At 35.5% G+C, this 16787-nt stretch overlaps 1 protein-coding gene across 1 annotated transcript in view; it reads right to left on the bottom strand.

Moving 5' to 3' along the window:
• The window catches only part of TBC1D8B (TBC1 domain family member 8B), a gene marked incomplete in the record, with an annotated part of 67035 nt that overhangs the window by 28058 nt on the left and 22190 nt on the right, over nucleotides 1–16787 (bottom strand). Inside the window, 5 exon segments of the mRNA XM_027765748.1 lie at nucleotides 4813–4980; nucleotides 6849–7056; nucleotides 10290–10530; nucleotides 12785–13010; nucleotides 13545–13663. Of these exon segments, the coding sequence (XP_027621549.1) occupies nucleotides 4813–4980; nucleotides 6849–7056; nucleotides 10290–10530; nucleotides 12785–13010; nucleotides 13545–13663 (962 nt within the window).

Genomic DNA, 16787 nt, shown 5'->3' with positions numbered 1-16787 from the left:
TATTATACTCTATCCCTGGGTCTACTAGGAATGCTAAAAAGCAGAAGGAGAGCTCAGTAAGGTCCTCCCTTAAACTTTGGTAGATAAAGTGAGATGTAAACAATACCCACAACTGAAGAAAAGAAAAAGGAGTAGCCTAGGGTGGAGCCTTTCATTGGTATTTTAATTTGAAACCCAAGAAGCCAGTACAAGCCCCAGAATAACTGGAAATTAATGCAGGTTTCAGGGAAAGTTATGAGTGTTCAGATCAATTGGTGATGATAAGGGTAAGGTAGAAGAAGCTGATAAATGAAAAACTAATTACTAATGAGTACAATGTCTCAAGTTTCAAGAGAGTCCCAGTCCCACTCCGCTTTTTTATTTTTAAAGCATATTTGGGGCCAGCCTATAGGCTTATACTCAAGAGAAGTTGGATCTCATAGCTGACTGCAGTTTGAGTCTCAGGCTTCACGATCTGCAAAACATGCCGGGTGTATGTTTGTGTATTCCTGAAGTCCTGACAGGCTAGAAATAGAGGAGAAAGTATTGTGGTGTGATCGCACGCCATTGAGAGGTGCTTTCTTCATCTTTGTCTTTCCATCTCTCTCTGGTGAGCACATGTACCTTCTAGCAATTAAAATAATTTTTTAAAAACCTTATTTTGATGGGGTCAGCAAGTGGCATAGTGGTTACGGTGCTGGACTCCTACATGGCCGATCATGGTTCAAGTCCCAGACCTGGCTGATTGAAACTTGTGCCAAATGTGTGTGTGTGTGTGTATGTGTGCATACCTGAAATCCCACAAGGAGAATGGAGGAAAAGGGGCTACGTCATGGCCATTTCCTTGGGTGAGTGACTCCTAACTTTCCCTCTCACTGTCTCTGTCTCTATCTCTGGCAAGTGCAAATGTTCTACAGCAAAAGTAAAAACAAAACAATGGGTTTATTTTGACAAATTACCTACTTTACTACTTAATATTAAATTTGTGGGGTTTTTTGGAGAGAGACTTTTGCTATAGGGTGCATGTGTTCGCTGGAGAGACAGAAAGACAGAAGGTGAGAAATCATTCCCCAAGGGGTATGGCCATGCCACAATCTCTCCTACACATTCTCCTTGTGGGATTTTAGATGTATCCGGTGTGAGTTTTTTTAAGCTGCTCAGTTCAGGACTGGAACCACTGTCAACTACATGAGAGTTCAGCGACATAACCATTATGCCATCTGCTGGTCTGAAATTAACCTTTTTTTTTTTTTTCCTTCTTCTTCTTGGAAAGGTTTTTGCTATAGGATGTATGCGCTCGCCAGAAAGACAGAGAGAGAGAGAGAGAGAGAGAGACAGAAAGTGAGAAATCGCCCCCCGGAGGGATGGCCACGCTGCAGTGCCTTCTCCTCCATTCTCCTCTCAGGATCTTGGGCATGCACACACACGCACCCAGCGTGAGTTTAAGCCACAGGGTCTGGGACTCGAACAGCAGTTGACTACATGGGAGTCCAGTGACAGAGCCATTATGCCAATTGCTGGTCCCGCGAAATTTACCTGCTTTAATGAGGAGGTATATTTTGGCAAAATGAAAAATACATGGTTGTAGCTTGGATTTCAAGCAAGGTACATTCCTTTAGTTTAAATCACATGACTGAGGTATCAGTTTGTCAACTGGTTGTGTGGATGGTCTCTGATTTATGATGGTTTGACTTAAAATTCTTTGACTTTAACATAATGAAAAAGTGATGAGCATACTTTGAGTATGGTTTTCCATATTACCATTCTGTTTTTCACTTTCAGTACAGTATTCAATAAATTATATGAGATAGTCAATATTTTATTATAAAATAGGCTTGTGTTAAATGATTTTGCCCAACTATAGGTTAATGTAAATGTTCTAAGCACATTTAAAGTAGGGTAAGGTATGATGCTCAATAGGTTAGGTGCATTAAATGCATTTTTGACTTATGATATTTTCACATTAAAATGGCTTTTTCAGGATATAACATCATCATAAGTTGAGGAGCATCTATATATCTAAACTACAAAGAAAGTATTCAAGAGAGAAAGAAAAATAGCCTCTTAAGTGGTAAACTTCAAATACTAATTTATGACAGTGATGACATGCATGCCAGTCCTATACATGATCACTTAATTATTCATAAATCACATAATTGAACACTTAATTATTCATAAATCACATAACATATTCACTTTCAAAGATGGTAGCTAAAAGCAATTTAACTTTGAATCATTTAAATAATATTATAAAGTAGATTATTCAAGAAAATATACTTATTTTTTTAACTTTTTTGTTTTCTGTATGGCTCTTCTGAATGTGAGGTTTTGCCCCATGGCCACACCAATTCCATATATTCATTTATTTGGGTGTTTGCACTTACGACTGGAATAAACTTGGTACTCATCAGCCAATCAAAATTACAACAAAAAAATCAAAGAAATACTTCTCTAAAATACAAGAGGCTTATCTGAAATACGGTCCACTTTTTTTTTTTTCATTTGTGAAAGGGTATGTGCAATCACTGAACAGAGACAGGGAGAGAAAGAGAAAGAGAGAGAGAGAGCACCCTCCCATGGGGGATACTCACACTGCAGTCCCTTCTTTTCCATTTCATGTTCCTTTTGAAATTTTGGGCACACATGCACACACAAGCAGGTTTCTCAAGCTGTCAGGTCTGGGGCTCAAACTGCACAGAAGGCCATGTGGGACCTAGCTCCCTTAACCACCACTCCAAGGTCTGGCCCAAATATGCTCCTCTTTATAGCTCATAACTTAAAATTAGATGTTAATTTACTTTTAATATTTCTGACTTCCTAACTTAGAAATAAACCTGCCCTTGGAACCAGCAGATGGCATAATGTCTACATTGCTGGAATCCCATGTAGTCGACTGCGGTTTGAGTCTTGGACCTGGTGGCTTAAACTCATGCTGGGCACACATGCGTGCATGTCCAAGATCCAGAGGAGAATGGAAGAAAAGGGATTGTAGCATGGCCATACCCCCTTGGGGGTGATTTCTCACTTTCTGTCTCTCTGTCTCTGTCTGTCTTTCTGGCAAGTGCACGTGCCCTATAGCAAAAACCATTCAAAAAAAAAAAAGGGAAGAAATCTACCCTCTTGTACTGAAATATCCTTTTCTAATTTAAATTATAGTCACAGGATACACATTACCTTAATTCTTTTATTTTTAAAATTTTTTCCCCAGCACGAATACACTGTATATTAGTCCAGGACATTAATGACTAAAATATACAGGGAACTCAAGCAGCTTTCCTTATTCTTATTAAGGCAAACAAAAATTCATTATGTATGCTAAACTACTATTCTACATTATTGTATCAGATTAAAAAAACATTAATTCTAACTTAAAAACTTAGTATTATAGTGCTGATTATGAGAAAAGATGAAACAAGTATGTTGACACATGCTTGGATAATCTATAATTTATATTAAATACTTATTTGTCCATCTAAATATTTCAAGGTATAAGGTCAATTTCTATGTTTCTTGACATTCCATGGTTCCTAAAATTCATTTGTAATGCAGCTTAAAAAGCATTAAGTAATGAACCTTCAATAGTGCTTTCCATTCTTAGGCCACTTTGCTTAAAACGAAACTGAAAAGTTACATTTTTCTTTCATTCAATATTTTTGAAAAATGACTAGTAATATTTCTTGATTATCTGTGTCAATAAAAGTAAAAGAGCAATGTTTTCCAAGCACTTGATAATTTTGTAAAACTCACGTTTTTTGCATAACTTATCAAAATGTGGAACATTTTAATTGACACTTATTTAAAACTTCATACAGAACCTGTACTTATGCAAAATTCCAATCACTTCTGGGAGCATGCACTCTTTGTATCACATCTCTGATATATTCAGAAAACAGTTGCTAAAGTCCTGTCTATATTTCTATTTATACTTGTTGATCTAGACTCTTTAAGATTTAAAGTCTTATCGTTTGTATACAATTCACTAGCTTGTTAAAATAATATGTAATTTTTTTTTCTGTTTCAGTATTCTAGGTATAGCTATAAAAGAAACTAGCTACAATTATTATTACTTAGAAATTAAATGGAGTTACGTTTTGTTTAAAAAGCTTTCTCTTTACCATTTTTAAAAAAAAAAAATTTCCAGAGGGAATGTATTCTTATTAGAGAGAGAGACAGACAGACAGACAGGCAGACAGGCAGAGAGGAAGGAGTAGAAGAAACCAAAACCCACGGGGAATGGTCATACCACAATCCCTTCTCTATCTCTCCCTCCTTTTGGGATTTTGGGCAGGCACACATGTACACCCAGTGTGTTTCTCAAGCCATTAGACCTAGGACTCAAAGTGTCAGCCATAAGGGATCTGGCTACCTTAACCATCGGGCCATGGAGCTGCCTTTGCCCTCTAATGTTTTGCTGGTAAATAGACATGCTACTATTTTGGTTTGGGCAAGATTAGGCAAATAAGTCCGATCTACTGGATAATAAATAAAAGGTATTCAAACAGGAAAGTCCATTTTCAAGGCTTTGTTGAATTCTCAAATATAGTTTGAGTTTAAAAGCCAAGATATGTGAATGTACAAGGTGCATGACAAACATAGCAACAAAAAATCAAGCTATAATGATATTTCAAAAGTATGAGTTCCTAAAAATGGATAAAGTCTTAACTCTCACTTCTGTTTTTTGATACTATTAGAGAACATAATTCCTTTAGATTTAGTCTTTTTAAAAAAATAAACCAAGTTATGAATAGGAAAGGTATTATGAATTTTTTTTGAGAAAATAGACAATAAACACAAGCCTCCTCTTCCCAAATGATTCAACTGCTATATAATTACCTCTGTGCTAACATCACGATATTGAATTGAAGCTGCCCCACACTTGAGCCTGAGTTTTGCCACCAGTTGCTCAAAGTCTTTAACTTCACTGAAGCGAAAAGCTGTTTTTCCTTTGATGCTAATGATGACAGATTTGCTGGAATCACTTGTTTTATCTATAGCTAAGACCTGAGGGGTGAAAACATATGTAAATGAATGATCTTTTATCTTATTGCTGATACCATCAGGTAAAATGTGTTGGACTTACTCTTTTGTTACCAAAAGTTTTGGCCTACGATATTGGCTTACTGAGAAATAGGCTTTGAGTACTAGCTGCACCAAAGATACAAGCAACCTCAGTATAAGTTATTTCACTTCTTAAGAAAAAGGTTTAACTAACATGTAGCCTTTAAAATTGAAAATACAAATGTAAAAATTCAGTGCTAAATACAGACAATTAATTTGACTCACATAAAAGCTACAACTGGATTTTTCTCACTAGGCATTAACAAATCAAATGTGATAGTCCAAGTTTTGGTATTTATGTCATAAATGTCTGAATGATGAAGTTGTTTGGGTGTCATCCAGGACCTTTACCTCTTTAAAACATTTTTTATCTATTTTCTTTTCTTTTCTTTTTTTAAGGTTTTTGTCATAAGGCATGTTCACTCACCAGAGAGGCAGAGAGAGACAGTGAGAGGGAAAGTGAGAAATCACCATCCTCAGGGGGACATGGCCACACCACATATCCCTTCTCTATTCTCCTCCTGGGATTCTGAATACTGCATACACCCATGCGCAGCATGATTTTCAAGCCACCGGGTCTGGGACTTGAACCATGTCAGCCATATTGGAAATCAAATGCCTCAACTACCATACTACATGCTGGCCCTGATTTTTTTGCTTGTTTTTTTGTTTTTTCTATTTTCACTTTCAATAAGAGTTTTAAGGCTTTACTGAAAGGAAATGAGAACATAAAAAAAGCTAGTACTTTTATCCTAGAAAAGTAAAATATGGTTATTGGATTCAGCCACAGTGGCACAGTGGTAGTGTGATGCTTGACAATGCTAGAGGCCATAGAGTAGATTGGGGCTCAGTTCTTAGGGTAATCTATACACACCAGCATGTGTGTGTGCTGTGATTCTGACTAGAGGAGTAGGCAGGGGGGAGGATTGAAGTATGAGATCCTATTGAGAGTGCCTGTCTTTCTTTTCTCTTTCTGTCTCTCTCAAGAAAGAAAGAAACTTTAAGAAATTATTTTAAATTTTTTTGTTTTCTTTATTCATGATAGAAGATATTCATATGCATGAGAGAGAAAGAGAGAGAAAAGTCAGAGAGAAGTACCCTCTACAGGGCCTGGTCACAATGTGATTTGAAGTATGAGATCCTATTGAGAGTGCCTGTCTTTCTTTTCTCTTTCTGTCTCTCTCAAGAAAGAAAGAAACTTTAAGAAATTATTTTAAATTTTTTTGTTTTCTTTATTCATGATAGAAGATATTCATATGCATGAGAGAGAAAGAGAGAGAAAAGTCAGAGAGAAGTACCCTCTACAGGGCCTGGTCACAATGTGATTCCCTTCCTCCCATTCTCCAACCCACTGGATTTTTGGAATGCCTGCCTGGCATTTTTCAGGCTTATTGGGCAGAGGGTTCAAACCACATCACCATGTGAGATCCAGCTTCTCTTAAGCAGTGCATTACCATTGTGCCATAGAGCTTGCCTCCAAAAATGATTACTTTAAATTATTAAAAGGATATTTCATATTGAATTTTTAATAAATTACCGAATTGGGCCAGTAGGTAGCATGGTGGTTGAGGTGCTGGACTCCCACATGGCCTATGCAGTTTGAGTAACAGACCTGGCAGCTTGCTTTCTCTCTTTCTCTCTCTCTCTCTGGTGAGTGCATGTGCCCTGTAGCAAATTAAAATAATAATAATAAATAAAATTAAATAAATAATTCTTTAAAAAAAAAGAGTTTACAGAATGAAAAGACATTTTACTCAGTGAATGCTAATACTTTCAAACTGAAAACAGATATGTAACCAAAATTACATTACCTCTCGCAATGGAATTATTACACTACAAAGATTGCCATCTTGGCTAGCAAAACAGATATAGTTTTCAGAGATGCACATTTTTCCATGAGTATTGAAGTGGCTGAATGGTACCCATAAGAAACATTCATGTACTTCTTTCAAAGTTTCTTCTTTGGGTAGCCTAAAAAAGGCATTAAATTGCTCACTGTGGGCTCGATTTTCCAGACCTCTGTAGGAAAGGGTATAAAGAGGTAGGACTCAAACAATGAATTCAAAAATATAAACATGCCTATATTGAATAATCTAAATAAACTGTAGAGCAGACGGATTAAACAGTAAACCTTATGAATATAGGATTCTTCAACAAATTCTGAAATGAAAAAATAAACACAGATTCCTAATAAAATCATTTTGATTGTTCTTTTTTCTAACTTTGTTTTATCAGTAGATTAAAATTCACAAAAGAAAGACAGCATGGGTCTTCAAACCATCTGTTAAGAAGGGATTTGCTGAAACACTATCATTATATATACATAATATGTGACTTTGGTTCAAACTAATCTTGGCAGACAGTAATTTTCATACCTAGTTATCATAAAATAGAGAGTTACCCAGTTCAAACAAAATTAAATAATGAAAACTTATGGGATCAGAATTGAGAGTGAGGGGCAGGCCCACTGACTACTGGTTAAGAGAGCCAGATCCCACATGCCCAACTGTGCAGTTTGAATTCTGGATTCAGCAGCTTGAAAAACATGCCAAGCAAATGCACGTGAGGGCCCCAAATTCTGACAGGTTGGACAAATGGAAGAGAATGACTTGTGTCATGATCATGCTCCATTGGGGGGTGCTTTCTCCCACGTCCTCTCTCTGTCTCTCTCATGAGTACACATGCCTACTGGAAAATTAAAAAACAATGAGAGGAAAAAAGTAGTCTATAAAAGAGAATATTAAAATTAAGTAAAGTTAAAATCCAAATGAATGTTCTAAAAATCTAAAGTAGAGGCACAATAAAACAACAGCACTTAAAAGTACTGAGCACAGGATAGGTGTCAATAAATACAAATGACTTGTTAATTGATCATGGCAATTGTTTTAAACGATACAATTTTTTCTAGGGGCACTAAACACTTAGGCTAAAGAGCAACACTATCTGGACAGTATACAAATTATGCAAGTTTTAACTCAAATCCAACAAGTTAGAACTAAAATCTTATTTCCTGCATATACTATTCGAATGTGTGGTATTTCATGATATTTTTCAAAAGAACTCTGATAAATATGATCAGATAATCAGGCTAGTTTTTACCCCATTTAAATTGTAATTTGCTGGGTTATTTTACTATTATTTGAAGAGATGAAGCCCATTTGTGGGAGTGCATAGATATCTATGATATATTATTATAAGGGGAAAAAAGCAGAGTGTAGAATAATGCATGATGTTCAGTACTGTTTCATGTTTCTTGCAAATGTATTTTAATTCGTGCATTAAAAAGTCTAGAAGGACATACACTAAACTAGCATTAGTATTATATAGTTAATACGGGACCAGCAGTTAGCATAATGGCTGTCACTGGATTCCCATGTAGTCAACTGTGGGTCGAGTCCTGGACCTGATTGATGGCTTAAACTCACGCCAGGCACGTGTGCGTGCGTGCCCAAGATCCCGAGAGGAGAAAGGAGGAGTAGGGATTGCGGCGTGGCCATCCCCCCTGGGGAGTGAATTCTCGCTTTCTGTCTCTCTGTCTCTCTCTGTCTTTCAGGTGAGTGCACACACCGTCTAGCAAAAACTTCTCGCAAAAAAAAAAAAGCCAAAAAGGTAATATGTATTTGTAAAGACAATAAGCCAATAAGCAGAAGTAGTAAAAGATACTCCATATTAGAAAAAAGCAATATGGAAACTAAGCCTCAAAAAATTACTGTTCTTTTTAACTTACTAGAAAATAACGTTTAGATATATATGATTTTTAATAAGCTCTCTTAAAAAGGCACATAAACAAAATGTCATTTAAACACAGACTTGGTAATGACTAACTCATTGATAGGTGGTCTCTTAGGAGATATTTTGAGAATAAAATGGCTAAAAAGTTTGCTTATGGTGGTCAATCAAGGAATTAACTGCAAAAACAGATGTACGACTATAATATAACACAAACAGGATTCTTAATTATCATAGAATTCTATTAATAAATCATGCACACTGAGACCTAATTTAGTAATAAAGTATAAAAAAATCACCTTGCTGATCTAATTTCCAGAAAAGCAAGCAGGCTCACAAAGGAATCCTTATATATATGGATTTTAGAGATGATTAAGGAATGATTATACTCAACTAGCCTACATAATAATCATACAACCCTCCAGGTCACTTGTTCTGGTCTATCCATAGGAATTTTGCCTAGGTTCCTCTTACACTTTCCTATACAATCTATATCCTCACCCTCCTTGTCAGAAGTTACTTTCACTATCTATTTCTGAATCCACTCCTCTCCCCTTCCCCTTTAGCATGCTCCTTTTAATCAACTGTTCTGAGTACTGAGCAGGACGAAAGGGCTTTGGTCAGTTTCAGAAAACCAAATATAGTGACAAACAGCTATCAGAAAGGCAAAAATAATTATTAATACCTACCTAATGTTTTATATTATACCATGTGATTTCACATTATTTTACTAATTTCTCCTTAGTGTCTTCAGATTTAGAAGTGGCAGATGAGGAAACTGAGGTCCTAAGAGCTTATGACTTTAAGAGTTGTTCTAGTCTCATTCCAAAGTCCAAGTTCCACTAACTTGCCTCTTTCTAAACAATTATGCTATCTATAAATTATTTTAAAAAATAAACAATACAGGGACCAGCAGATGGCAAAATAGTGTTGTTGCTGTATTCCCACATAGTCTACAGTGGTTCAAGTCCCGGACCCAGAGGCTTGAAACTCACAGTGGACATGAGTGTGTATGTGCCCAAATTCCCAAGAGGAGAATGGAGGAGAAAAGACTGCAGTGTGGCCATCTTCCCTGGGGAGTAATTTCTCATTTTCTGTCTGTCTGTCACTCTCTATCTCTCTGGTGAGCACATGTGCCCTATAGCAAAAATCTCTCTAAAATAAATAAATAAACAATACACATAACAATTTCAGACTTGAAACTATGTAGACTACTCATCAAGAAATTTAAAGTTAGCCCAACCACTCACACAAATATCTCTACATTTCTAAAAGTACTGAGGACAAATTTTATCTGCATCTCAAAAAAATTTTCAATCCTCATTTCTATTATTTAAGATTAAATTTCATAGGATACCATAAGTGAAATGCATATGAATAAACTAACAAAAAAAGAACATCAATGATTAACTCCAAATAAAAACTGTCATATAACATAGAACAGTTAACATTTTAAGCTAATCAATGTTAACATTCTTATAGTCAAACTATACTTTAAAAAGTAAAAATTAAGCTCTGAATACCTTTTGGTGATTTGTAGAGGATCATCAAGGATTGGGTCATTATCAAACGTTTCTTTATCAAAAAGTCTCCTGATGGCATAGTTTGCCAGCTGTTCCATAAGAAGATATGTCTGATTAATGTGCAAAAACATTGAAAAGTAGTGATCCTCCCCTTGGGAACACACATGAATGCTCTCTGTCAGTATGACATTTGAAGTTTTTTCAAGTTTTGAGACTGCATCCCAGGAGATAATGAGTTTTACTGCAAGTAAGAGTTATAAGTCAGTCTGATTAAATTCTCAGTATTGATCTATGTTCATTAATCAGGTCTTTTGAAACAATAATTACTTGAAAGATGCTATAACAGCTAAAATACTTTAAGATTAGTCAAAATTTTGAAGCATCATCAAGAATATAAAACAACTGGTGATTCTAGGAACAGATATAATCTCAAAGAATTTTTTTTTGGGGGGGGAGAGGTTTTCGCTATAGGGTGCGTGTGCTCGCCAGACAGACAGAGAGAGAAAGAGAGATAGAACGCGAGAAATCACCCCCGGGGGGATGGTCACGCTGCAATCCCTTCTCCTCTTGGGATCTTGGGCATGCACACACACGCACCCGGCGTGAGTTTTAAGCCACTGGGTCCAGGACGCGAACTGTGGTTGACTATGTGGGAGTCCAGCGACATAGCCATTATGCTAACTGCTGGTCCCATAATCTCAAAGAATTTTTTAAAATTATGCTGATTTAATTTTTTTGTTGTTGTTTATGAAAGCAAAGGATAGTTTATTAAGTAAAAGCAAAAGTACACTCTTGAGAGGTAGAAGCAGGCCTGAGCGGACAGAGAAAGAACAGCTCAATGGCCCTGGCAGTTATAATCTGTGAGGTTTATAATAATTATTATTATTATTTATATTCAATCGCTATACATCATTTAGTTTGTAAAGAGACTTTACCCAGCATGACATACTCTTCAGTCCAGCCCATTTGAGAATATGATACACATCATCATCAACAGGTAATAAACCATATCTGTGTCTCACAAATGTCTTACCTCTATTTTCCCCCAAATTTCCTTTCCTACACTCTTTTTTAAATTTTTTTATATTTTTTTCTTTCATTTATTTATTTTTACATTTTCCACAAACATTTACTTTACATAGCAAAAAATTTTAGCTCATACTCCATAATTCTTGACAGTTTAACATGAGAAATCACCCCCTAGGGGGGATGCCTACACTCTTGCCCTCTCCCACTGTTCTTCTACTTTGTCCCTAGTGTCCATAACAATTTTCAATGCTTTTATATCCTCCAGTCTTGCCGTTTCTACCATAGAGTGCGGACAATTGGTAAATGTTAAGTGGAGACATACAACATCTCTGTTTCATAGCCTGACTTGCTTCAATCAGCAATAAATCTTCCATATTTGTCCACTTTCTATCAAATGCCAGGGATTTGTTTTTTATAGCTGCACAGTATTCTATGGAGTATATGTGGCATACTTTTTCAGTCCATTTATCTGTTTGTGGACATTTGGGTTGGTTTCATGTCTTAGCAATTGTGAATAAGGCCACAATAAATAAAACAACTCTCTAAGGAAGACATATGAACAGCCAAAAAGCATATAAAAAATGCTCAATATCCCTCATCAGAAGGGAGATGCAGATCAAAACTACAATGAGATACCGCCTAACCTCAGTCAGAATGGTGAAGATTAAAAAAAGAAAATGATAAGTGCTGGCAGGGATGTTCCCACCAACATTTCCATTGTTAGTAGGAATGTAAACTGGTCCAATCACTGTGGAGAACCATGTGGAGGTTCATCAGTGACCTTCAAATAGAACTAGCGTATGACCCAGCAATTCCACTCTTGGGTATCTACCCAAAGGACAGGAGAACACTCAGTCAGAAAAGCTCTGATTTGCTATTTAAGTCTGTTTATTTAACTACCTAATTAGAATAACTACTGGTATAAAAGATGTCTGTTGGAACCAGCAGGTGGCGTGGTGGTTAAGAGGCTGGACATTCCCACATGGCTGATCACAGTTCAAGTCCTACACCTAGTTAGTGGTTTGCTTTCTCACTTTCTCTTTCTGTGCCTTTCTCTGTCAAATTAAAAACAAATGAATTAATAAAATTAAATAAATAATCCTTTGGGAAAAAAATCTGTAGGAATGCTATAAACAATACTGTTTGATTCATCTTTGTGACTGCAAGTGAGAAGTGAGTCATTAGGTACTATGGCTACTATACGTACATTATATGTTTAAAACAAGGATTAATAAATGGACTAAAGTGGACTACATGGAAGTCCAGCGACATAGCCATTACACTAACTGCTGGTCCAATAAATAAATAAATAATTCTTAAAAAAAATAAAAGGATTACTTCTCCAGATGAAATGAACTTTAATTATCTGTAATATCAATTCCATTACTTTATATTCAGCCTAACACCACCACAAAGTTGATAGATTAGTAAGTTCAAATCCATGGTAAGCAATAGAAACCACTTACTTTCTGATCCCAACAAAAAAGAATAGAAACTCAGAAAGTTGGTGCTAAGATAGAGCCAACCCTGACAAGGGACCCGTCCTTTCCAATAACTGCAGGAGTAGTAAGTCACTAATTTCTCCTGCTCTGGTAAACCAAAACATTTTTCAAATTTCAAAAGGGCTTCTCGAAATTTCTCAGGGTCATCTTCTTTTGCAAAAGAATGCTTTCCTTCTTCAGCAATTAATCCCTAGAGAAGACAAAATATTTTCTGAAAATTCACTGTCATACATCAACAAAAATATACTTCATATATCTAATTTTAAACAGCTAAATGAATACAACTATATACATCTATACAGCTACAAATATCTTATATTTGTATATATGCGTGTACACATATATACTTCTTTTGGGACAGAGATGAACAGATTTTCTTAATTATTTTACTTAGTTTTTTTCTAATGATTCACAAGGAGATACCACAAACATAGGTGCTAAATATCTTCTTTTGAATGAACAGTTTATTCAAACTTGAAACTATGAAACAGTCCCTAAGAGGACTCATAAAGGCACCAAAGACAAACCACTGTCTCTACAATTTTCTTTAGCACTAATTCTGACATCGATATGCATTCTTCTTTCAATTCTGAAAGATGCCAGTAAAACAATGATCTTTCACATAACCTCTGATCTTTTTATATAAGAGTCAAATATTTTAGTGATCTTTATATAAGAGAGTCAAAGATTTTAGTATTCTATTAAATATATCCATGCCACTTACCCTTATCTTTCCCTGTACAAAATTAGTAATATCTTCGTTTGAATCAAATACAGATAAGGTCTTCATGATATTTTGTTCCAACCAATCCCAATGCTTGGTTATTTCTTCTCTGTTGGCTCCTGATTAATAATATCAAAGAATAAAAGACTCAGGAAAGCACAACAAAATTCTTCTTGATATTTACAAGTTTAGTTTAAAAATAAATAAAATTTTATTTGATGACTTTTAAGTGATAGTCATCAAGGAATAAAGGTATTACATTTATTTTCTACTTTATCCCCATATGTGAACATGAATAGCATTGATTGTTGTAAATAGACAGAATAAAATACTTAATGAAGGGGAAGAAAGTAAATATAGCTCATAAGGAAAGATACACAATTCTAAAAACAAGATGCCAATAATTGATGCCTAAACAATACAGTATTTTTAAATAAAACATGTAGGGGGCCAGCAGGTGGTGTGGTAGTTAAGGCGCTGGTCTCCCACATGACCAACCGCAGTTCGAGTCCCGGACCTGGTGGCTTTTTCTCTCTCTTGTGAGTATGCATGCCCTAGAGCAAATTTTAAAAAATAATAAGAAGAAATTAAATTAAATTAGTAATTTTTTATAAAGAGAGAGAACATGTTGAGTACCAGGAAACATATAAATATAATTCAGTTCTTTGTCTTCAGATAATATTTAATCTGTGCCTACAATATATATAGGTAAAAATGGCATGCATGTGATAATCTTATGCATGTTGTGTAAATATTGGTTTCAACTGTAGTCACTCGACTTATTTCAGAAGGCATGAAATCTTTGATCAGTCATCCCATTCTTTAAAACTCCTAGTAAATTTAAAGAAATTTCATAAAAGAGGTTAGAAACCTTAGAGTAAGCTTAAACCCATGTCACCAGCTGAATTAATGTTGCCATGACTTATTGACTGTCAAGGAAATATTACTAGCTCCTGATTGTTTTGGCTTGAAGAACATTTCAATATCTATCACTCTCCCTTATTACCCACATATCATTAAAAATCTTCCTAGCATTGTGACTATACAAAACTCATTCAAAAGAAGTATCTTGACTTCTTAGTACATTTTATGATATATCAAGACTGACATAAAAAAAAATTACCAATGATTTAAAATTGCCTGTTTCCTACAATTCAGTTAGAATTTTATTCATTTCACTAAAGTCACCATAATAAGTTATAATTTTCTTTATTGAACCACAAATAAAAGCCAAGAGGAAATTTTAAGGCCTTTGTTTTTATCCTTTAGGTATAAGGAAGTTTCACTGGTGGGTAACTGCTATATTAACTTGTGGTATTAAGTTATACAACCATCCCCTTTTTTTGTAAGTAGAACATTTTTTTTTCCTAAGCAATTTCTACCAACCAGATTTAGAGTTGAGACTAAAGAATTTTGGTGATGTCCATTAGTGTAATGCCATCTACATTTAGTTTAAACAACATTTGATTTTAAGAAAGTCCCAAGAAAAGACTCACTAGTAACACTAGAGGAAGCTTACAGAGAAATTAAAAAAAAAAAAAAACTACACACCTTTTAAAAAAACCACCACCCCAAAAAAAAAAAAAAAAGTATGCTACATTTCATACAAATGAACTGTCTAGAAATTAATTATTTTTGGAGAGATTTTTGCTATAGGGTGTGTGCGCTTGCCAGAAAGACAGAGAGAGACAGGAGGATAGAAAATGAGAAATCACCCACTGGGGGGATGGCCATGCTGCAATTCCTTCTCTTCCATTCTCCTCTCAGGATCTTGGGCACGCATACACATGCACCCAGTGTGAGTTTAAGTCACCTGGACCAGGTCTAGGACTTGAACCATGGTCGACTACATGGGAGTCCAGCAACATAGTCATTACGTCAACTGCTGGTCCCTAGAAATTATTTTTTTTTAATTAAATCTACTGGGGCCAGCAGGTGGTATAGTGGTTAAGGTACTGGACTCCCACATGGTGGACCAAACTTGAGTTCCAGACCCAGCGGCTTGAAAATCCACTGGATGTGTGTGTGTATGTGTATGCCCAGAATCCTGAGAGGAAACTAGAGAAGGGATTGTGGCATGGCCATCCTCCAGGGGGTGACTTCTCACTTTCCCTCTCTCCGGAGAATACATGCATCCAATAGCAAAACACCTTGAAAACAAAATTAAATGTACTTTAGAAAGGAGGGGGGAAGAAAGAAAAAGGCCATCTTGCCACATTAAAAAGGTTACAAATCTGGGATTCTAATTTAGACAAACATTATAATGACATGATAAAAAAGTAACACAATATCATGACAGATTTTTAAAAATATATCTTGATTTGGTATATTAGGAAGAATTACTCTAATTTCTTCTTTACCCACAATAAATAGGTGGGCATGTCTGAACCATCCAAGCATAAATGAATATGCAGCATAACCTCTAAGATATTCCTTCATATTTCAAGGATACAATGTCTTTCATGAGAAAGTAGGCATGTGAATTTAAGAAACTGAAATTTTCAGGCTTATATTTCCTTAAATGATATTTTTAAGTTTTGGGCTCACAGTTAATTTCAGATTCTCCTCATCTGGATTACTAGAAATGAAATAATATATTTCATGGATAAGTTCATCTCCCCAGAAGCTGGGTAAAGCAGAAGCTGAAGAAAGGAGTCACATAGCAATAGCACTGACCAAAATTCATTCAGAATCAGCACTGCTGGACCACATGGTTCAGCTCCCTCACACCAATGGATTTTTTAAAATCTTAATTAATAATCCTTCTTAAATAAATAGAAGTCTTCCTACACTCTCAAAGGATTCTTACACATTTAATTCACTTAATTCTATAGACAATAAGATGCTAATTCTATAGAATATAAATAGTGAATATATTCAGTGTCTTACAATCTTTATTTAATCTGAATTATATGTTTCAAAAACCATATACTCACCACATGCAATTGACAAGTAAACTTGAGAATCTGGCGTTTGGTGTAGGATGCGAAATGGAGCTACTTTCGCAGTAGAGTCTAAGACTGAATCAAGAGTCCCAACCAGAAGCCCTGTCGTAATAGAAGGATTGTTGAAATAAAGATTTTATGAGGCAAATGAAATAATTGTTTCTTCATACACCAAACTAATGAGTTTATTTCTAATATTTTCTAGTCCAAAAAAATCCTTATAGAGATTTTTTTTTTTTTGAGAGGTTTTTGCTACAGGGTGTGCGTGCTCACCAGAAAGCCAGAGACAGAGAAACAG

The sequence above is a fragment of the Tupaia chinensis genome, unplaced genomic scaffold (genome assembly GCF_000334495.1).
Source record: "Tupaia chinensis unplaced genomic scaffold, TupChi_1.0 Scaffold139696_1, whole genome shotgun sequence".
NCBI classification, from domain to species: domain Eukaryota; kingdom Metazoa; phylum Chordata; class Mammalia; order Scandentia; family Tupaiidae; genus Tupaia; species Tupaia belangeri.
The sequence above is the reverse complement of the archived record's forward strand: the minus strand, read 5'-3'. Positions and strand labels throughout refer to the sequence as shown.